This window comes from Lactuca serriola, chromosome 1 (genome assembly GCF_051521515.1).
Source record: "Lactuca serriola cultivar US96UC23 chromosome 1, Lser_US96UC23_V15, whole genome shotgun sequence".
Lineage (NCBI taxonomy): Eukaryota > Viridiplantae > Streptophyta > Magnoliopsida > Asterales > Asteraceae > Lactuca > Lactuca serriola.
The window spans coordinates 135479627-135503538 of NC_136408.1; the positions used below are offsets into that span (position 1 = coordinate 135479627).

A 23912-nucleotide genomic window follows, 5' to 3' on the forward strand; every position below is an offset into this window, starting at 1 on the left:
TTTAGCTTGTATTTCTGTGCCTAAATACACAAATATCCTTTTGGATTATCTTAGACTGGATTTCTGTAACATGGGTAGAAATATCAGTTCGGAAATTAAACATACACGATCCATAAGGAATCTGGATTTTCACTATCACCCAACTCATATCCTCAGACAGCCAAATACTGATCCACCAAGGAATGGCGTAGCTGGCGGTACTGCTCGGACCCGGCTACATATTTCCTTCGACTTTGTCCACCCTAAGTGGTTTGGTTCTTTACAAATTATACATGGAAAATCCATTCTTCGTACAATGGCCACACTTACAACAAAAATATTTTCAGGCTCATCATGTGGGTCATATCATATAGCTGCTTTAGTCGTTTTGTTTATTTTGTTTTATTTATTTTTTGTTTACAAAGCTTACAAATTGTTGATCACTTCCTAAAATTCTTACAAAAAAGTTTCTTGCTCTTTTTTTTTATTTGTGTTTATAACATGAACCTTTGATGATATAATTGAAATTATGTGGCAAAAGCATAATGAATATACGTAAGTCCATTTAGGTCCCATTTGTTACACACAGCATAACATGATGATTTTGTATTGTGTTTAGCATGTTTGGATCGACATCGGACAGAATCATCCAATGTAATACTTTTATAGTACAAAAACATGTTCGCTCTTATCATTCTTATCACTAAAAAAAATCCTACAAAGTTTGTCCCTCGATAGACTTATTATTCAATACCATAGTGAATTTTCCCCTTAAAATTTTTGAAACGATAATTGCGTTAAGGAATACCTAACGAATATAGGGCAGATGCCATGAACGTGCACACAAATCCGAAAGTTATATCATATTTTTTTGGCTGTTAAGATTTTTCACATTGAATCAAATCTGTTTATAGAAAAAAAAACAGCATTTCATTAATTTAACATCTTCATAAAATTTACCCTTTCATGCTTACTAACTTAAACAAATTTAGAAAAGATAATTTCACTGACAGGTTTCATGTCCTACCTTGTAACAACAATAAAGAAAAATGGTACAAATACAATCAACAAGCATAATCACACACCGCAATATACTAGGTCTTCTAATTCTTTAAGAGATCTATATAAAAGCGTCACAGTATAACTAAGAAGACGTTTCAAATAACACACATGCATTACCGGGTATGCGACTTTGATGTAGCCCATTTGATATCTTCGAATTTGAGAATCAACAAACTCAACTCCACATTGTTCGCAAAATTGCGAGTCTTTATTTTCATCTCCTATTACTCGATAATTTTCACAAGCACAAATTCCACTTTAATGAACAACAGTAAAAAAAACGGTACAATTGTTATTTAATCATGTTCAACTGGCTTGTCACCTTCTCCATTTGTGTTCTATAATTTTAAAACTAATATCACAATTGTTACCTTCTCCATCCTTGTATCTTTTGTAATCAAATAGAATCACAAGCATAATAGACAACACATGAGCATTCTTAAATCATTGGAAAAGCCCTTTTCAGGAATACAAATAAATAGTTTTCACAAATGTGTGTTTAATTATTCAGAAAAGCAAAAAAATGAAGGTACTCCGTGTTGCCAATATTGAATGTTTCAAACAGTTTACCAACCCATAATAAGTATATTCGAGTTCTCCATGTACCATAGATATACATCCAAATACTAATGAGCGTGTCACATCCAAGGGCATCTAAGAAGCTAATCTAAGTCCTCAATATGAACACAAATATTATAATACAGTTACACATCCAATTCCCTTCTCGTACAGTCAAATACATACCTAAATCAACAATCTATGGGAACTCTAGCTGCAATTACATTCTAGTTTTTTCTTCAATCACATAAACCAAATCAAGAAAATATCAAATATACAAAGTTATCTAATTAAACAGCATCACGACTTGAATCATATTCCTTGCATGCTATTTTCACCAATCTTTCGCAATTAAAGATAAATAAATAAATAAATAAATAAAGATATGAAATCAAAACCCATAACATAAATGGGTACCAGATGCTACAACGAGCAAACCATCTTAATTCTTCTAGAAAATTAGGATGCATCTATTTTGATTTAGAGTAGTTCGGCTAGATACAGCCTCTCTTTCTCAAGCAGTTTAACATGAAGAATGAGACCTTGAAGATTCCCCCTTACCCTATGAATAAAGGAAAAGTATGAAAATTTTAAAAGTTACATAGCATACAGAGATATAATGATAACATATTTGGTTGTTTATCCCTTTTTATTCTGTCATATGACAGGAAGGCTTGGGTGTGAAAAGGTATACCTTACTGGAGTTACCAATTATGCCAGGATTCCTTTGAGATAAAGCTCTGAACCAGGATCCTTTCTTTTGTTCTGAACACAAGTTGTATTGAGCATAAATATATTTATGTGGTTCAACATATCAAAAGACATAGTCCACTGATATAACAGATCGACCCATTTAGACGGATCAATACATGTTTCGATTCATATAAAAGTTAAAAGTAGAACATTTATTTTTTATACATAATCTATAAAAAACAAAATCTTATCTTATAAGTCAATAAAATCAAAAATAAATGGGTGGATTTGGATCATATAATACGAAAATAATAAATTTAATCAAAATAACATCTACCTTGATAGTCGGGGCCATCTGTAATGAATTTACGATGATAGGGAGACAAGTAAATGCCATACATAAAAAACCGCCTGTTGAGTAGGATGTATTGTCCGGTTGTTGTTTGAAAAGGAGAGAGATCTCCACCAATTATGTGATTCCACGACTTGTAATAACCCAATGCATCTTCTTCTCCTTCTCCATCATTATACACAAGACTCACCCCACACTCCTTTGTAAGTTCATCATTTTGATCTGTAACAGTAATGGTAACGTGGTCACCAGCCTCCATCTCATTCCTCCCAAACATCCAATGACTTAACACCACCCAACACTTTTGATTTGGAATATATCTGTCCTTCCGACGTTCGTATATCCACATGTTGTTCTTTGTTATATTACTAATTGTCATCATTGGAGAAAAAGGGAACGGATCATCATCTGGAAATAGAGGCCACTCGTCGGTACGTTTCATTGTGTGCAGAGAACAGAAGTTGAGTCCTGTAAGGCGGTTGTTTGGAGATGATGACGATGGAATGGTAAATGATATTGATGGCCCCACACTTCTATGCCTAAACCAACTAGGCATCTCCTCCGCCTCATACAATGTGCTGAATATTCCAAATTCATAAATCATCTGTCATTACAACCACCTTAATTAATCTGCATAATATTTATATTATACATATTCACATAAAGACAGACAGCTAACTAGACAAAACCTCTATTTCGAATTCCGAAGAATTAGTTCCCATGCGCCTTTTGTTAATGAATTCTGGATTAGTCCAGCCCAAGCTACGTAATACCTTTTCCTCAACATTTACCATTGGTTGGATTTTGATCATGCCTTCAATTTCGAATGGCCAAGCTATCCGGAATGGAGATAACTTGAGTGGAGACATTTCTGAATCAAATACCACTTTATCTATAGAACGCCCATGAGAAAAGAGCATCAACCTGCTTAGTGTACGTGGAGGATGCTCAACTGACTTCAATTTTTCACAGTTCTGCATGCTAAGTATCTCAAGCCTAGGAAGAGTTCTCACACAACTGGGCATGGAATCGATAGGATTCCCATCTAAATATAACTCCTTTAAAATGGATAGGCAACTGAAGTCCATGGGAAAGGATTCAGTGGACAAATTGTTATTTGACAGTGACAAAGTTACTAAAGACCTCGGTAAAGATATTGCAAACAACTTCAAATCACTTGGTATAGCACCCATTAACGCGGAAGAAGAGGTTCTTATGTTTATGACCATGTTGTTAGCCATGCAAATTTCTGGTGAATCGGTATCCCTATTCTCAATTCGTGAATCACAGAGATTACAACCATCAAGCAACAATGTTTTAACATTCTTCAACATGCCTATGTTTCTTGGAAGTTTTTCTAGCTTCTTGCAGTAGCTCAAATCAATGAGGACAAGTTCAACACATCGCTCAATTGATTCACAAACCTCAAGCAAACCAATGCAATTTCGAACTATTAACCTCTCAAGTGCAGGAAGTTGGTCAAATTCACCAAGACTACAAAGTTGTTTACAGAAACTTAAATTAAGAATCTTTAGTGATCCAAGCAGCTTTTTGTCTTTTAAGCACGATCCATCCAACTACAAAAAAAAAAAAAAAAAAAAAAAAAAAAAAAAAAAAAAGTAAGTTAGAATAACAGTGAATTTCATCAACTCGGCAAAGTTGAATAATGAATGAAGATATTTACCTTTTGCCTCTTCTCAAGTCGTTGTGGATTGCTATAACAACCGACAAATGATTCAATATTGCTATATGACATGTCAAGAGAAACAAGATTTCTCATAGGTAAGCATGAAGGTATAAACTTTAAAGGAAACCCATGCATACACAAGCTTCTTAAGTCCTCAGGGAAGTACTCATAAGACCCATTCATGATCACATAATTGAGTTGTAGTAGCATCAAACTATCCATGTTACTCAATGCATCTGTTTTCAGCTCAAATGATCCACCCAACTTCTCTTTCTCAAGCATACGCATGTCAAGAGCAAGACCTAGAAGATTTCCCTTACCCTACGAAGAAATAAATGGCCAAAAATAAAAATGAGATAACAAAAAGTAATTTGAATATGCACACTGCCAACAAGTCTACATAAGTTTTCACCTTTTTTTGTTTCAGCACTCTGAATGACTCCTTATGACACCATAATCGACTTCGCTTCCATGGCTTGTTAACCGACTCTTGACGTACTTCGAATTTTCCTATCTCTTGAACCAACTGATGCATCTTCAATTCGTTATCCCTTCCTATACTAAGAAGACATCTGTCAATGAGATTCGTGATTCCAGATCTTGTGTTTATATCACATGCCTTTAATATTGTCTCGCTAACATCTCTATCTACTCCAACAAAATAACAAGCAATATGCTTAAACAACTCCTTATCGTTGGTGGATGGCAAAGAATCAAAGCTCATTCTCAAGACATTATTTATAGGGGAACTTGTTTCCTTCTTTAGCCCTTCAATGCACCCCTCCCAGTAGGCTACATCTCGATTATATAGAGACTTGCCCAAAACTTCAAGAGCCAAAGGATGTCCTTGACAATACTTCACAAGCTTATATGACACCTCTTCATAACCTGCCTTGGGATAGTTGCACATGAATGCATGAAAACACAAAAGTTGTCTTGATTCAGTCTCATGTAAGCCTTCAAGGAAGTGTTCTACATGCTTAGGTTTAATGTTTGTTTTGAATAGTGCACAACTCTCGGTCAACCAACTGTCCTTTGTTGTAATTATAACTTTGCTTCCCGGATGAAAACCTTTGCTTCCAAGTAATGCATCCAACTGAACAAGAGTACCAATATCATCAAGAACTAGAAGGATCCTTTTACGGGCTAGTGCTTTCTCTATCTTTGTGGTGTATACCGACACATCATGAAATTTAATTGAACTTGTTTTTGAAATGTCATTATAGAGTTGTTCTTGTAAATCAAGCAACCCATTAAACTTTCCATCAGATTTCCTTGTGATATCTTCAATATAGCTACTTCTGTGGAATTCACAAGAATATAGCCCATAGACATGTTTGGCTAAAGATGTTTTCCCGATCCCACCTATACCATAAATAGTGAGTATGTCAACCGTATGTGAGGATCCATCTTTCAACCATGAAGTGACAAAACTAATATGATAGTCCATCCCAATAAATAGCGATTGAGCAGTTTTGAAGTTTACATGTAATCTACGGTGGATGTCCTTCACGATTTCTTCAATGATCTTTGTCTCTAGCCTAAAACATGATTTAATAAGAACTTCAATACACAATCAACAAACTAACAAACAAGATTTGGAAATTAAAGATCAAATCAAAACTATACCATAATATTCTTATTAATTAAGTTCTTCACATCAAAATCATGTTCTATTTACACTTCTAACCATATAAACATATAATGTGTAAGGTCATAATATTTATGTATGATAAGACCAAAGCTACTAGTGTGTTACAAATTATATCACATATGGGCCACCTGTGAAATGACTACTCTGACCTTTCATATTGAATTTTAATTTTTTTTATTGTTATTATCTAAATTAACAAACCAAAAAACCTTACCCCCACCCTTCGCCTAGAAAAACATCACCTCTCCCCGTTTACCTCCCACCATCACTATTCTTCATTACATTGACCCCTGCAAGTGATTCCTCCCCATTCATTCCCCTGTAACTTTTTTCATCATCATGAAGTGGGGTTTTGAGGATTTGGAGATGGAGAAATTGGAGGTGTGAGGAGAGAAGAAGTTTTTTTTTTTTTTTTGGATTTCTGGTTTGATGGATGAGAGAAATCATAGAGGATGGAGAACAAGACTATTTGTGACAAAGAACATTTGGGCATAGTAATGGAAGTACAAAAATGGGGCCATTAACTCCTAAGGAGGCACTCCATTATATGTACAGATCACAGAAGTTTAAAGTTTTTGCCCGAACAATGTGTACTAGGGAAGGAGTACCAAAAGTGGTTGTGCGAACGCAAGAGTTTTGACTTTGAGATCCGGTACAAAACAGGGGCTTCAAAAAAGTGGCAACCCCAAAAATTTACAGATGCAAACGATAACTGGGAGTTATTTTGTCGACAATTAGAGTTTCCTTGGAAGCAATTTACAAAAAAATTGAAGCTGATCTATTTATTCAGAATATCATATCCTAAATACACACACAAAAACTGTTGGCAAGATTTACAATGAAACAAGGAAAGTTGTTGTGCAAAGGACAATTAGTTATTCCTAAAACTATGGTGTCAACTTTGGAAGACCAAATATGTGAAAGAGATGCCATTTTGGACGCGCTTAAATTCAATTTATTGCAAGCTCAACAAAAAATGAAATATTGGGAGGATAGTAAAAGCAAAGACGTGAATTTTGAAGTTGGGATCGTGTCTACCTTCAATCCTACAGACAACAATCTCTGGTGAGACGCTCAAATGAAAAATTAGCTCCATGATTTTGTGGTCTTTTTACAATTTTGAAGTGAATCGGTTAGGTAGCATACCGATTACAACTTGCCGACACTAAAGCTAGTAAAAGAAGATCTAACAGACCTCCAGCCATTCCACTTGAAGATGGAATCTGAACCAGAAGTCCCAAGTCCTAATGGGAGTGTGTTCAATAAATCCGGTCTCAAATACGTATCATGAAGTGCTAATTAAGTGGAAGTCTGGAAGAATTGTCCAGAAGCTACATGGAAGAATTAACAATATGTTTCCAATTCTCCACCTTGAAGACAAGGTGGCTCTTTGGGGGTGGGGTATTGAGTATGCAAAAAAGGGCGAGAAGGGAAATTCTGATAAGAAAGAGTAGCAGTTTGTTGGTGCAAGGGCAATTCTAGTATTTTTACATTTTAGTTCTGTTTGGGAAAGATGTCATTTACACCTTGTTCTCGAGTTCTATCAAAGAAAAAAAAATAAGAAGAAAAAAAAAAAAAAGGGGGGGGGGGGGGGGGGGGGGGGGCTTTCCCAAGCTAGAGAGAAGTGAAAGGAAAATAAACATTTTTTCCCTTCTCTCCAAATCAAAAGGAAAGTTAGGAGGGAACGTTATCCGTCCAAACCCTTTTATTAAAAAAACTAAAGAACACCATTTTTTTCCTTTCTTTTCAATTCCATCCATTTTCCTTCCCTTCCATTGTTAAGTTAAACTCCGATACATGGTGTTAGTAGTGGTAGGGAATAAGGTTTGTTATCATTAATGTTAGATTGCTAGAATTGCTCTCATTATTCAAGAGTCTATTCTCTCAAATTATTAGTTGGAATCACTGAGAAATTTCACAGTCAATTCATACCCATTTTTAATCTGTTTTCTTGTTTGTCTAAGCTTATTCCTTAATTTCAGTTCAAGTCATAGAATAATGGTGGGTTATTGTTTGTGATTTTGGTTTATTATTTGTGACTCGTCAAATTATTTACAGGTTATTCGAAATTTATTTTGTTAATTGTTTCTGAATCTTCAATTTTATAACATATTCTTCAAATTATTGATTTGCTTTATTGTTTCTGAATCTTCAAATATATTGATTTGGTTTAATGTTTGTGAATCTTCGGTTATGGGTCATTCTTTTAGATTTTAGTTTTTGTTTTAGTTCAGGATTTTAGCTTTTGATTTTCTTTCTACGGGGTAAAAGTAGGGAGTGTATGGCGCTCGAGTTGTTTGGTTGGTGTTTGATGCCGTTGAGGAAGAGAATTACATGAAAACAGAGGACTGGTGGGTAAGTTGGTCATTTTATGAAGTTTTAACATAAATGAACTAGCATATAAAAAAAGACTAAATACTTATCATAAAGGTTAATCTACCTATTTGATTTGATTATGATTTATGAGATCACATAACAAGAAACTTTGATTCAATTTTGTGCATTTTCTTTTTCCTAATACATGAAATGCATAACTATTTCATGATAAATTGTACATATAGAAGGTGATAGACATTTTACGCCTTAATCAAACAAAATTGAAGGCGTTTGGAAATATGTAAGAAAGTGGTTACCTTCCTTTTACGTCGCATCCTTTTAAATTGCCAACTTCAATAAGTGCTTTATTCCATCGGTCCATCTTTTGAGCCCATTGACTTCTTTTATTCGCATTTGTCTCTGCCTCCATTGTCTGTTTATGCTTAGCCATTGCATCTCCAAAGCTACTTTGTTGCTTCCTAACATGTGTGGGCTCCACGTGATAAAATATTGGGATAACGATATGGTTGGATGTCATACGCTGCTCAAGGATCAACACCAATTCATCCAAACACCATGTTGAAGAAGCATAATTCTTAGACAAGATGATAATAGAAGCCCGAGATGCCTTAATGGCACTCTCCAATTCCGGTTTCAGATCTTCCCCTGTTTCAATCTCTTCATCATCCAAGAAGGTATTGATATTGGCATCAATCAAGGCCTTATGAAGGTGATCAGTGAAACTATGACGAGTGTCAGCACCTCTAAAACTTAAAAATACATCATATATGTAACCATTAGTTGATGAACTATGACCACAAGTTGGTGAACTATGACCATGAATTGATGAAGAAGATGAAGATCCTTCTGAGAGGAGTTCAGAGAGAACAACCATTATGAGTTTTGGGTTAATGAAGAAGATGATGAAGATCCCAGGATTTTGTGTATCTCAGTAAGTTCTGAAACTCTTCAGTTGTTCAATGTCAGGATCAGTACATAATGCCTGTACATAAAATCCAAATTATTAATATTTAAAATATGCAACTTAAATCTCCTCAAATAATTTAAACCTCAATAATAACAATACCTTTTAATTCTTCAAAATAAAAATTTAAGTGACTAAAATACAAATACATATGCAACTCCAAGTTTCGAGTTTCTTTTGGAGCTATATACTGAATAATGTGGATATGTGTGTTTAAACCCGTGATTTGTGATCAAAGGCAATTCAATAGCTTAGTTAGTGCTAAACTTGGTTGTTTTGTGTGCATGGGACATAAGAGAATGAAGCTTAGGCATCTAAACACTGGAAAAGGAAGAGAACAACAATTACATTGCCACAAAATTTATTATAAAAGCTATTACTCACTTAAATAAATTGGTTAACCTGTTTATGTGGCTAAGTGGGGATGCAAGAAAATAACAAACCAATTCATGCATTTAACCCACATAAACATTCCTATTGTTGTCGTCTAAGAAAAATGCATTTGAATTTCAGTAAAGTAACTCTCAAACAAATCAACCCCAAATACCATTCTCGAAAAAACAACAAGATCCACTATTACCTCCCATGAAAGAAATTGCAAAACATATAGGAAATTTAAAACTTTTACTAGATATCAACAGACAACTGAATCTAACCAAAAAAAAAAAATTAAATTTCTTGACATGATTGTTTATGGATCTCCAAAATTAGCAACAACAATCTTCTCAAATTTAAGTTCCCATATCACTGGATCTAGTATCAGGAGACATCTTATCTGAACTGTTTCGCCTAGCAATGATGGGTTTGTTCCAAATAATATGTTTTTGCAACAACGATCTTCTCAAATTTCAAATTCTATACTAGATGAATCTTCAAAGGTAAATGCACTCTGTAGTCTATACACCAGCATATAGATATCATTATGTTTTGACTTCAATGGTAAGCAAAACACACACATTATGACAATTGAATATTGAAGCTTGTTCATTGTGAGCGTCTAGCTTAGAATTAAGGAACAGATAACATCATTGAAAAAGAATCAAATATATTAATCTTGTTATGAATCAGAAAATATAAAGGAATTGAGGAAGCAATTATTTTTTAAAAGATTGAATAAGACAAGTAACTGAAATAGAAAAACAAAATTCAATCACCTGTTAATGACGTAAACAAATGATTACGAACCTGTTAATGACATAAACAATAAAACAAATGATTACGATGTGATGTATGGTTAAAAGATGACATTAATGTCTAACAAAAGCTAACTTGTAAGAATGGGCCTTTATAGTTACCTGCCTACAGGAAGAAAACGAGGCCTGAAGCAGCGATGATTGAGGATGAGTTAACACTGGCGAAGCCGAGAAAGATGACTAGTTAAAGCTACTGAGCGACACAGCTGTAACTCGGCAGGAAACGGCGAGTCAACGACGAAAGGTGTGGCCAAAGAGGAGAGTCAACGATGATGTTCGGCTTTTCCTTTGACTTACGATCGAGAGGAAGGAACGGTGTTGCTTCGCGTTTCTAATCCTTTTGTACAGGTAAAGATATTTATCAGGATAAAGGCAAATTTCATGAAAAAAAAAAAAAGATATTTTGTATTGCAAAATTTAAGATTGAGAAAATTACATTATTAGTCCGGTTTAAAATGTCAAATTATGTGTTTAGTCATTATTTTTTAAAATTAACTAGTATATAACACGGTTATAAAATTTATGAAACTTTTATAGTAAAAACTTAAATTTATTAATAAATTATTTTAAATATATTTATTAATTAATAGATTCTTTTAGTTATATAAAATTATAATCATTGATTTAAATAAATATAGGAAATTATATTAATTTACAATTTGTATTAGTTTTTATTCTATTGTTGTTAATTTAATTTAATTATGGTGAAAATTTTAAATTTTAAAAATTGAAATGGATAATCAATATGTTGACAAGTGACATGCATTAATTAGGAGAGACAATAAGATGACACATGGCAAAAGAATAATAATATATACATTAATTAGAAAGCCTAATAAGGTGACACTTGTCGAAAGGAGAATAAAACTATTCTTTTATTAGAATAGAGATTTGGATTGTTCCTTGTTTGATTTAAATTTGCACGCTTCACACCTAAAAGAAACGGTTTTAATCTGTATAAGATATAAATGACCATAACACTCTTATGCAATTATTTTTCAATAATTTATTATTATTATTTACAATTTAAAAATTGAAATAGGCCCTTTCCCTTTTAGTGGACAGTTAATGGACTCAATTTTCTATATCTTGATTATGTATATAGTCTAGGCCTCTTTGTATATAAGGCCCGTCTGGCCCTCTTGTATGTATATATTCTTGTACACGTACCTTCGGAGGGCAATGAGAATGATACACCTTTTCATGGTATCAAAGCTCGTCAAAGACTTATTCCCTTTTTATAATTCTCTCCAAAAATTCCTCACTCTTCCTAACATAACTCTCGTTGTTTTTTATCCTTTCCTATTTTTTCCTACCATCAGTGCCTCCTTTCTACCCTAATATCAACCGCATCAACTCATCGGAATAGCCATGCGCGACACTCCTACTCCTCCCAACAAAGTGTTCACTGTTACAAACATCAAGACTTTATACCCCTGATCATTGATCTCAAAAAATTCAACTATGATACATGGAGAACTTTATCCGGTACCTATTGCAAGGCCTTTCATGTAATGGATCGACAATCTTGGCTCCAAGATCCCAGATAAAAATCTCGTAATGTATGCTCTTAAAGGTCTCTCGATGAAGTTTCAATATGTAGATAGTATTATTCAACATCGGTGTATGTTTCCCACGTTTCTGGAAACTCATGATATGATTACTTTTGAAGAACAAACACTTACTCAGAATCGTGTTATACAAGATCCTTCTCATCAAGATCACGCATCGTCTCCCACCATTCTTTATGCCACCAGAAACCCTCGGAATGGTGGGGGAAACAACCGCAACCCACACCTTCGGAATGATCACCGGCAAGCCCACCAGCAGCGCCGCTACTAGCCGGAACAACAAGTATCCCAAAAACACTATGGTTGGGTCTATATCTCTCCGGCAAACGCTCATCGGTTTTCTCCGAGGGGTGTTGGGTTTCTCTAGTGGACCTTGATCCTAATTTTCATGGTGGCAACTGATAGAAGCCAATTATGGATGGCTAATCCCCTTTAGAAATATAGATAGGAGAGATATTACAGAAACACAATTGAAACCATTTTCTTACTTCATAAAACTTACAAAATGCAATTAAAGAACATAAATACGTAACATGAGCATAAACTAAGGAGTAGTGGGAAAATGGAAATCATGGGCAACTAATTTTGACAGGAAACTAAAGAACGTGAGCTTTTACTACCTAATTGCATGCATCATGGAAAAAAGGAACATATGAATTGGTCTTCTAAGTCAACATAGACGTATCAATACTTCGCCCCTGAAAAATGACCTTGTCCTCAAGGCCGATTTATGCCGATTTCCAGTAGCGGGTCATACCCGTGGACGGAAGGATCTGGCCAAGGAGGCGGCCTTAGATATGACCAGAGATCTGTATTAGTTCGTCCCAACTTAAAAATGACACCGTTCTCGAGGCCCGGTGAGTTTGTTTGGAACTGTTTTCGGTAGTTTTTGTTGGCCGAAATTGTTTTCGGTAGTTTTATGTAGGTAGTTTTCGGGGGTGGCATCATCGGTGGTGGAAATTGTTGTTGTGGGGAAGATGTCCTGGTTACGCATAGCAGCGGTTGCGATGGTAGAAGTGGTTGTTGGGTTGACATGGGCGATTGCAATGGTATTGGGGGCGGCGGTGGCAATAATGGATGTTGTGGTGGCAGCAGTGACGGTGTGGATGTCAGCGGGGACGACCTTGGTTGTTGATTCGGTGGTGGAGGGGGGATGAGTTTGACCATGGTTCCCGTTTGAATACCGATGAGGGTGTTGACGGTGGCCATTTGTGTGATAATTGCATCAAGGCGGCGAACATTAGCGGTAGAAATAGCGATGAGTGTGGAGAGTTGCTCGCGGATACTTGGCAGTGTGACATCGGTGGACGGATTTTGACGGGGAGGCATGAGGAACGGGAATGAAAGCACCATTGATAGAAGCCAATTATGGATGGCTAATCCCCTTTAGAAATATAGATAGGAGAGATATTACAGAAACACAATTGAAACCATTTTCTTACTTCATTCATAAAACTTACAAAATGCAATTAAAGAACATAAATACGTAACATGAGCATAAACTAAGGAGTAGTGGGAAAATGGAAATCATGGGCAACTAATTTTGACAGGAAACTAAAGAATGTGGGCTTTTACTACCTAATTGCATGCATCATGGAAAAAAGGAACATATGAATTGGTCTTCTAAGTCAACATAGACGTATCAGCAACCCTCATTGAACTCATCTCAGTGGACCAACCCACATCAGTGGGCCACTTCTCCATGCATTCTTGGACCATCTTCTCAACGCCAACAAGAACAAAATGTTCAGCGACCTAATTATGCATCTAATCAAACCCATCTGATGTCTTCTCAACAGCCTCCTTCTCAGCAATCCTACGTTTCACAATTTTCTCCTAATTATGACCGGACACACAACTTTTCCCATTAAAACCCCATTTTCATACCCTTCATCTCCATAATGTCCTAATAACACCAAACACAATCAAAAACCTTGTTTTTGTTAGTAAATTTACTCGTGACAACAAATATTCCATTGAATTTGACGAGTTTGGTTATACTATCATGGATTACAAGGATTACAGAAACAATCAACCTCTAATCCGATGTGACAGCTCCGGCCCTCTCTATGATGTCACGCCTTCATCTCCTCAAGTGCTCATTGCTTCAAGTCTTTCTCTATGGCATCCACGTTTGGGTCATCCCGGAGACCAAGTGTTGAAGTATTTGCTTTCTAATAATTACATTGTTTGTAATAAAGGGTCCTCTAGTTTGCTTTGTGAACCCTACCAACTTGGAAAATTTATTCGTAACCTTTTTTCATTCAAATAATGTTGCGAACAATATTTTTCACAATATTTCTCACATTGCTCATTCTGACATTTGGACATCTCCGGTTTCTAGTATTAGTGGTATTCGTTATTATGTTATATTTCTAGCCCACTAATGTCATTTTGTTTCGATGTCTTCACTAAAACGGAAGAGCGACGTTTTTAACAAATTTCTCCATTTTATAAATATTGTATAAAATAAATTTGGCACGACCATGAAATCTTTTCAATGTGATAATGTGGGGAGGGGGCATATGACAACAAAATATTCTCACGATTTCTTTGCAAAAAATGGGATTGTTTTTCGTTTCTCATGCCCAAATACATCTCAACAAAACGGTAAATCCAAGCGTATGCTTCGTACAATAAACAACATCGTTCGCACTCTTCTCTTTCAATTCCGCCTTCCATCCTATTTTTGGGTGGAAGCCTTTCGTATGGCCACATACTTAACATCACCCCCTTCAACTTCAATACAAAATGACACACCATACTTTAGCCTTTTCAAACATCATGCCTCCTACTCTAATCTAAGATTCTTCGTTGTCTTTGTTACCCACACCTCACAACCTCTCATAAACTTCAACCATGCACCACTCCGTGTATCTTCATTGGCTACCCTTCCCTCCATAGTGGGTATGGATGTTATGATCTTTCTACTCACAAAATCATAATCTCTCGTCATGTCATCTTTGACGAAACCATCTTCCCATATGGATCCATCACTCCTAATGACCCCCTCATATCAATTTCTTGAAGACAACTTAGACCCTTCCCCTCTCTTCACTCAATATTTTTCTACTCCTCCTACCTCAACTGTTGACCACACCACCAATGACCAAAACACCACCTCCAACTCTCCACCCTCACTAGTTCACTCTCACACCTCTCCTTACAAATCCATATCTCACTCTCCATTTTCCTCTCAAACTGAAAACCAAAACACCTCAACCTCTCAATCCCATCCCAACTCAAATACAACCTCCCAAAACGCCACACAAAATCCACCCCCAACTCATCCAATGTGTACTAGATCCAAAAGTGGCATCTACAAACCCATTGATTGTTTAAATCTCAACACCACCTCCATATCCCCTGTCCCAATGTCCTATTTACAGGCACTACAAGACCCACACTGGCATAAAAGCATAGATGAGAAATATCATGCTCTTGTTTCAAATGCCACTTGGATTCTACTTCCAAGACTGAGCGGAGTAAACATTCTTTACTCCATGTGGTTATTTAAGAAAAAGTTCAATGCGGATGGGACTCTCTCTCTCTCTCTCTCGCTACAAAGCGCGTCTAGTTTCCAACAGCCGTAGTCAACAATCAGAAATAGATTCTGAGGAGACGTTCAGTCCGGTTGTAAAACCAATTACTAACCGTACCATCCTCAACCGTGCAGTCTCCTGTAATTGGTCGATTCACCATCTTGACGTGAAGAATGCTTTCCTCCATGGCACCCTCAAGAGAATCTTTATATGCATTAGCCACCTGGGTTTTGAGACCCTCAGCACCTGGACCATGATTTTCTCTTTCAACACTCATTATACGACCTCAAACAGGCTCCACGGGCTTGGTATCACCGATTTGCTGCTCATACCTCTCAGTTGGGTTTCTAACACAGTCGTACTGATCCATCCCTTTTTTACCGCTTCGGTCAACACACGGCCTATCTACTTCAAATATAGATTATATCATACTTATAGGATCCTCCATGACTAATTTGGGTCCTCTTAACTACTTTCCATGACTGATTTGGGTCCTCTTAACTACTTTCAAGGGATATCTGCCACGCGCAGCTCTACCAGTATCTCTCTCTCTCAAGAAAAGTATGTCACATGCATTCTTCAGCGAGCAAACATGCTTCAGTGTAACCCATATTGTACTCCAGCTGATACTACGCACAAACTAGATACTGATGGGAAACATGTCTCTGATCCTTCTTTATATCGCAGTCTGGCAGGTGCACTGCAGTACCTTACATTTACCATACCAGACATCTCATCTGTTGTTCAGCAGATATGCTTATTTATGCATGATCCAATAGAGCCACATCTCCATGCTCTCAAAAATATTCTACGGTACATACGTGGTACTATCGATTATGGCATTCATATTTATGTATCACCACATTCTGCTCTCACGGTCTACTCAGATGCGGAATAGGGGGATGTCTTGTATCCCATAGATCTACTTCTGGATACTTCATTTTTCATGGCGATAACCTTATCTCATGGTCTTCTAAACTCTAGGGATTCATAACTTGTTCCAGTGCAGAAGCAGAATACAGAGGGGGTTACCAATGTCGTTGCAAAGACTTGTTGGATTCATAATCTCCTCATGGAACTTTTGTCTCCACCCACCAAACCTACCATTTTCTAATGCGACAACATCAATGCAGTTTATATGTCTTCTAACCCGGTACAACACCAACGCACCAAACATATAGAGATTGATATTCACTTTTTTCCTGTGTTGTTCAAGTCCTTTATGTTCCATCATATTCTCAATACGCAGACATCTTCACCAAGGGCCTTCCTTGCAGGTTAATCTACCTTTTTTCATGATTTTCTTTGGCAACCTCCCGCTCAAGCTGTGAGGGGGATGTTAGTTGACAGTTAATGGACTCAATTCTTTGTATCTTGATTATATGTATTGTCTAGCCCTCTTTGTAGAAGGCCAATCTGGCCCTCTTGTATGTATATAGTCTTATACACGTTCCTTTGGAGAGCAATGAGAATGATATACATTTTCACTCCCACCCCCACCCTCTACACTCAACTCACCCACCACCCCATAAATTTGAAGCTAGAACGTGAGGAAACCTCTCCCCCTTTCTCTTTTCTTTGATCTGTGTAGAACCTATCGGAGAAGCCAACGGCGGAACTTGGGTTGTTGTCGGCATTATGGACGCAGGTAGGTTGTGTTGGTCAGTCTAGGGTTTGGATTTCGTAGGAAGTAGAGAGGAAAGCTAACGGTGACACTGGTTAACTATGGTTATGGGTGGTTGTTAAAGTACAAATGTAGTGCATTGCATTTTGCAGCTCCGACAACAATGGTATTCGCGTCTCTCTTGTCCTCTTTCTCGGTATTGCACCAACAAACACAAGGTGTAACATCAACTTTCCAAGCATGCTTTTTTCTGAGTTTAATTTATATTAAAATATAGTTTTTTAGGATTTTGGCTTGGCCACAACATGGTTATTGAAGGACCATGACGTGACATCGTCATATTGAGGAATGCATATTCGCGGAGCACCACGACGTGGCAAGGCCTTGGCCACAACGAGGTGGCTATTTTTTATGCAAACCCTAGATCTTCAGCTTTGTGCCTATTTAAAGGCACTAACTCTTAGGGTTGCCTCATTTCGAAAGCCTCCACCCTCTAAGATTTTATCCCATCCAAACTATAGCCTCCATATGTATGTTTTGAGTATGTGAAGCCACTTTTGTGAATTTTGAAGGATAAAGGAATCCATTTTGGTGCTTGTGTGCTTGGCTCCAACTTAGATCTTGCATCTTCATCACATTTCTAGTCTTCTGGAATTGCCTTGCTCATTATCTCTCTATATCTTGTTCTAGGTCATTTAGGAGCATTTTGGTACAAATCTTCTTGTTCTTGGAGTTTGAGTGGACTCCAAGACCTTGGAGTACCCTATTTAGTTTATGGACCATGGTAGTGATTAAAAAAGGACTTATATGACTTAGTTTGATGTCCATGCATTTGGTGTAAAGATTAAGCGCTTAGGAATAGAGATCTTAGCTTATTGGGATGTCTTAATGGATAAAGTTGGTAACTTTATCCCTCAGGACCTTGAGAAGGTTTATATCCGAGTTTTAGGATCTAGTATTAAAGGGTTAAGAGCTTAATCCACTGAGCTGTAAAATCCATTTCCCATGACGTGGCGATTTGCTTGCCATAACATGGTGGCTAGTGTCACCACGACTGTTTTGTCATGAAGCTGCCATGACGTCGCCAGTGGGTGGCCATGATGTGCAAGTCATGCTAGGGTTAACTTTGACAATTAACTTTGAATGTTAACTTTGACCATGTTAACTCATGGTCAACTTGAGGGATTTAGGGTGTAGACTGAGGAGGTTACATTATATTGATGATTAGGTGACTTATAGTACCATTCTTCACTGTCAAGGAGCTATTGTGCTTGTTTGCTATTTCTGAGGTGATTCTTCTCACTATATTACCCATGTCATAATGGTGTGCTTGCTAGACTAGTTGAGTCTTATTTGCTAATTGTTGTTTTGTGTTTTATTGAGTAGTTGATAATTATAGGACTGCTTATAGTCTACAGGGTTGCTGATAACCCATAGGACTGATGTGAGCCTAAGGGACTCTGATAGTCCTCGGGACTGCTAATAGTCCTAGGGTTGCTAATAAATCAAATTTTTTTTATTATGTTGTATTATATGTGATATTTTAGAGAACTCACTAAGTTTCATGCTTATATTTTTGGATTTAAATGTGTTTCAGGTACTTTAGATGACCATGGAAAGGTGACGTCTTGATTGTACGCACTCATCGACAACTTTTGTGATTTCACATTATTATGTTATTCTGGTTTTTTTTACTTAGCAATGATGAGATTAGTTTACATCATAATATCTAATTAAATGATGTTATGTAAAATCTATAGAATTAGTTTTTAGGAGGTGTTTTTGTCGTTGTCAATTAAATTCATTTCATACATTTGTCTATTCATACATTAAAAAAATGGATTAATGATTCATTCCATTTCGATAGAACAACCAAACATGAAAATGGAATTGCAATGATTCGTTTCATTATCTTGTCATTCCATTGCACAATATCAAACAAAAAATACACTTGATCCATTAACACATAATCTTTCATGTATGAAAATATTATCGAATTCTTATTAAGTAACCATATGTTGTACAATTTCCCTTATTTCATGTAACACCCTATTTCGAGAAGATTCTTATTTTAAGATTTTGGGCAATAAATTGATCAAGTGAAGGCCTTAGGTTCCAAGGAAATTGGGTTTAGACTCTATTGGATTACGATGATATGGTTTAGGCAATTTAAGCCCTTTGTGTGTGTTGGAGCATTAGGGGCATAGCGGGAAAAGCGATGTTATCACTTCTTGCATGAAATATGGATTTTGTTCGAGAAATTTTTAGTCCAAGATAATTAGATAATGTTGTAGAGCTCTTCAATACCATTCCGAGTATATAACGATCGTCGAAATCAGAGCTCGAAAGAAGAAGTTATGGCCTTCGGAAGTTAGGAAGTTTTCAGGCAAAGCTTAGTGCGCAGGGCGTACAAGGTGTACACCGGGCGCACTAGCTCGAAGTAATCGCGAAGGGATAACCTAGTACACTTGGTATACTAGGAGTACGCATGTCGTACGCACTCAGGTGCCAAATCCTAATTTGGGGGCTTTGAGCTCTATTTAAGCTCCTTAACTCACTCCAACCATTTCCATTCTTAGCCTCCACCCCCCCCCCCCCCCCTTAAACGTTCTCCCTTTAACCCTAACCATAGATGGAGCTTGGTGAGCAAAGAAGGTGTTCTTGTGTGCCTTTGAAGGAAGAAGAAGGTAGGGATTGTGTTTAGATGCTTGAAGCAACCTTGGATCAGCAAGTTCTCCTCCCTCATTCATCTCCATAAGGTATAAAGTTTGTACCTTTATGACTACAATAGTACATCTAGTTTAATGGTTAAATTTATGTCCTTTTTGTCCCATGATTTGGTCTATTTGAGTGTGGGTTATTCCTAGTCTTATGAGGTGCATTTCCAAGTGCATAAGAGGATTTTAAGTCATAAAGATATATGATCTTGGACTTGTTCTTCTTTCAATGCATGCATTATGAAGTTTAGAAGGTTATGATAAGTTAGGGTTTTGGATTTGGACCCTTTCTAGCCAAGAAATATCGTAAAGTTGGAAAATTTATGATTTAAGGAATCATTTAAACTTAGATGTAAGCTCTGGACAAAAAGTCTTAAGTGGAAAAGCACTTAATAAGGAGAATGGGATGATGGGGGTACGTTGGACATACCCATCTTGTTCGCCGCGCATACCGGTCAAGGGTGAGTACTCTGGTCGTAGACTGAGTATGCAAGGTGTACTTAGTCGTTTGAATTCTAATGACTTTTTTTGACTTTCGCGTATTGGGCTATAAGTTACACTTTTAGGGTTTGAACCTTATTGGGCCAATAGTCTTTTGATTTTGGGGCATTATAAGGCTTTGGGCCTTCTTAGATTGGGACAATAATGGACATTGGGTGCCATTTACGATTTTGGGCCATGTTTGGCTCTTGGATTTATTGGAATGGGCTTTGGTTATTAGGCTAAGTGAGGAAATGGTAAAATGATCTTTTACCCTGGAATTGGATAATTGAATGAGATTCGAGATTTTGGGTTATGACTCAACCTATTAATTAGGTGTATTTGATTGGTTAGCATGGGGATTTTCCCAAATCAGCGGCCCGAGCATTTTTTGGGACATTCAACAACTTCAGGTGAGTTTTCCTCACTGTACTTTTGGGTCAAAGGCACTAGGGTTGGCCCATTGGATTGATATCCTAGTTTATTGTATGTTGCTACGTTGTAGTGATATGTTAGATCTGTATCTTAGTTTATACGATGTTGCTATGTAGTAGTGATCTATAGATCTGCCTGTTTTCCTATTTACTGATTATATGTTTATTTGGTATGTATATGTTGATATATTGTGTTGGGTTGATGTTGTATTGCATTGTGTTGGGGACAACAAACCCGGGAGCATTTCAGATATGAGTTGAGGGCCTGATTGGCATGCCAGACTTATACTGAGGGCTTGGGAGCATTCCAGATACGAGTTGAGGGCCCGATTGGCATGCTAGACTCGTACTGAGGGCATGAGGGTATTTAGTCCGATGATTGAGTGGACCCATTGTATATTGACATTCCAGTCTGATGATTGATTAGGCCGAGGGTATTCCATTCTAATGACTGAGTGGACCCATTATATATTGGCATTCCAGTCTGATGACTGAATGGGTCGAGGGTAACCCAGTCTAATGGTTTTGGGCCCATGGGTATTCCATTTCGATGACTGATTGGACCCAACATGCTTGTTTGTATATGTTATGTTGTGTGGTGGTACTTTGGGGGAACTCACTAGGCTTCGTGTGTACGGTTTCAGTTTATTGTTTCAGGTACTCCAAAGGATCGTGGGAAAGTGAAGGCGTGATCATGCACACCTTCTTGTTTTTATGACATTGGATCTTAGGAGACTCTGATTTTAAATAATATTTTGGAAACAATGGTGTTGTAAATACATGTTTTTAGTAAATGGGATTTTTTTGAAAAGTTTAAATTTGTTCTAATTCTTGAGACGTTACAAGTCGGTATCAGAGCCCTGGATTTAATGAATTGGATAAACATTCGTTTGAATCCAGACTCAAACTAAGGACCTTTGAAAGTTTTCAAATTAGTTTCAAATAATTCCAAATTATTTTCAAAAATCAAATTCAAAAGTAACCAAGGAATGATGAGGTGTGTACGATTAGCCGAAGCAAGAAAGTTACTCCAAGTTACCACACTATTACTTATTTATGATGATTTTGGTAGAATTGCATGCTAGTGATAGGCTATGGATCTTTAGGAATTGCATGATAGAATTTTCTGATGTATGATGCCTGATAGCCTAAGAGGACTTCTTATGCTAGATGAAATTGACATCATTACTGTAGTTGCTTAGTGTGTGCATCATAGTTGTACATAAAAAAGATTCTATATCCTGAGAATGTTTGATTTAAATTTATTTCATGTTCTTGTCAGATTAACGGCTTAGGGTAGAGTCAAGTATTTGTCTGTCTGTGGGATCCAGCGTTATGTATGATTAGCATGCACGAGGGGGCTACAAGGTTGGTGGAAGTTTCATGAGTGGGTGCAGCTCATAGTAGTTCAACGTGAGGAATGTTTAGCCACTCTTAATAGAGTGAGGACAGGATGAGGATGCATTCTAGATGTTGGGCCTAGTAGTCATTAATTTCGTATAAGGATATGCCTGATTTTTGTGTGTCTTAGTGCCAGCCACCACCACCGCTCAAATGTTGCTTGCTTCGTGCTTTCTGGGACTCATATTGATGTGAGTTAACTATAAAATGAATATGATGAATTATGTGCTATGAATATTAAATAATCTTAGAGTGAGGGATTTGGTCCTAGGGCGCATCTCTTTTCTGAGTTTAACCATTGTAGTGTTAGGTCCTTTAGTCCAAAGATTACTTAAGTTTTGTTGCATGTAATAGTATTCATGAAGTGGTTAGCTGACATTACTATGGATCCTATAGCAACTTATGGTATGGGGTGGGAAATCCTAAGAGAGCCTAGGAAGTGATTTAGTGCGGGTACTATGTTGTTGATCAGATATTGAGAGTGCTATTCTGAGTAGTTGACTTAAAAGACTTGGGGTGATTCTTAAGGGAAGTATGGATAGTTGTGGAAGGTAGTATTGGGCCCGTACTACTAGAAGCACATGATCCATACTCGAATCAAGAAAAAACTCAGAGATTCTGAGGAGTTGGTCGGGGAAGATAGCATGGTTTGATACCATTATTCGTGGTAGTGGTTCCATATCTGTCAATCTTTTGGTTATAGTTGTTCAGGCAGGAGGATGGATCTGATTATTTTTTTGGGCCTGAAGGGCAATGTTAGTTGGGTTTGATTGGTGTAGACCTAGGTGAGTTTGTTGGTTTAAGGTCTCTAGGGCCTTTTTCGAGGTCGTGCATTTGAGTCACGGGACTCAAGAAGGAAACAATTGTTATGATCGGCTTGAGGATTGCAGCTGGAAGCTGAGTGGTTGACAGATGCATTGGAATGTCACTAGCTATGGCAAGGATTAGGTCTTTTCAGTTTTCAAAGAAAAAGTGAGAAGGCTTACGACTTTCAGAGTTGGGATGTAAACCCAACATGGAGGCTAGTTGGCCATGGTGTTTGGCGGCAATATGATAACCTGGGAATACATGGGAGGATTGATGTGGTATGGATGCTTAGTGATGTGATCAAGGGTCTGTTTTCCTTAGAGGTAAGCAGGACAGACACCAGAATGACGGTTGGTATTGCAGGCATGGAGGTTATGTTTTAGATAGTAAGTCGTTGTTTTGCTTATGCAACTACATGAAATCCTTAATGCTAAAGGTGGTCATGATTCGAAAGCTTCTGAGGTCTTCATTTGAAAATTCAAAATCTCTTAGGGTTTGCTTGGTCTTTATCTGGAAAATCATCTCGCATGTGTTATACCGTCCATGAGGTACGGATGGTTTGTGCTTGGTTGAGCCGGTTCGAGATATGGCTTGGATACAACACTAGTGGGTGGTAGTTGGAACCCTAAGTGGTGGAGAAATATGCATGCGACTTAAAGGAACATTGGTATGTTCAGTTCAAGATAACAAAAGATTGCTTCATAGGGATCTATCGTTCAGGTATGCAAGACTTTGATGCGGGATTTGGTCTAGACGGGGGTGCAGAGCAAGTTGTCTTCGGGTGTATGTGTTCAGTAATACAATATTCGTCCTTGCAATCAAAATTTATTGGCCAAGGAACTTGATGCAGCCAGTAG

At 37.1% G+C, this 23912-nt stretch overlaps 1 protein-coding gene across 2 annotated transcripts; it reads right to left on the bottom strand.

Moving 5' to 3' along the window:
- Window positions 1-1716: 1716 nt before the first annotated feature.
- LOC145098869 (disease resistance protein RUN1-like) lies at window positions 1717-10804 on the bottom strand. Of its 2 annotated transcripts, XM_079036469.1 has the most exons (9): window positions 10582-10804; window positions 10441-10471; window positions 8619-9304; window positions 4744-5872; window positions 4329-4652; window positions 3334-4221; window positions 2630-3248; window positions 2294-2364; window positions 1717-2161 (listed from the first exon to the last, which is right to left on the bottom strand). In XM_079036469.1, exons 3-9 carry the CDS (start codon window positions 9194-9196, stop codon window positions 2123-2125), a joined length of 3648 nt encoding a protein of 1215 aa, XP_078892595.1. In that variant the 5' UTR covers window positions 9197-9304; window positions 10441-10471; window positions 10582-10804; the 3' UTR covers window positions 1717-2122. The 2 variants fall into 2 exon arrangements, with proteins under 2 accessions (XP_078892595.1, XP_078892592.1); XM_079036466.1 differs by lacking the exon at window positions 1717-2161 and having other exon boundaries at window positions 2173-2364.
- Between the last annotated feature and the right edge of the window lie 13108 nt (window positions 10805-23912).

What these genes read in the sequence shown, in the direction of transcription:
- LOC145098869 (XM_079036466.1), bottom strand. Translation starts at nt 9,196, where the DNA reads ATGGTTGTTCTCTCTGAACTCCTCTCAGAAGGATCTTCATCTTCTTCA. An exon ending in GGATGCGACGTAAAAGGAAG is followed by an intron (nt 5,873 to 8,618) that starts GTAACCACTTTC and finishes ATCATGTTTTAG; the next exon opens with GCTAGAGACAAAGATCATTG. An exon ending in AGATGGCCCCGACTATCAAG is followed by an intron (nt 2,365 to 2,629) that starts GTAGATGTTATT and finishes ACTTGTGTTCAG; the next exon opens with AACAAAAGAAAGGATCCTGG.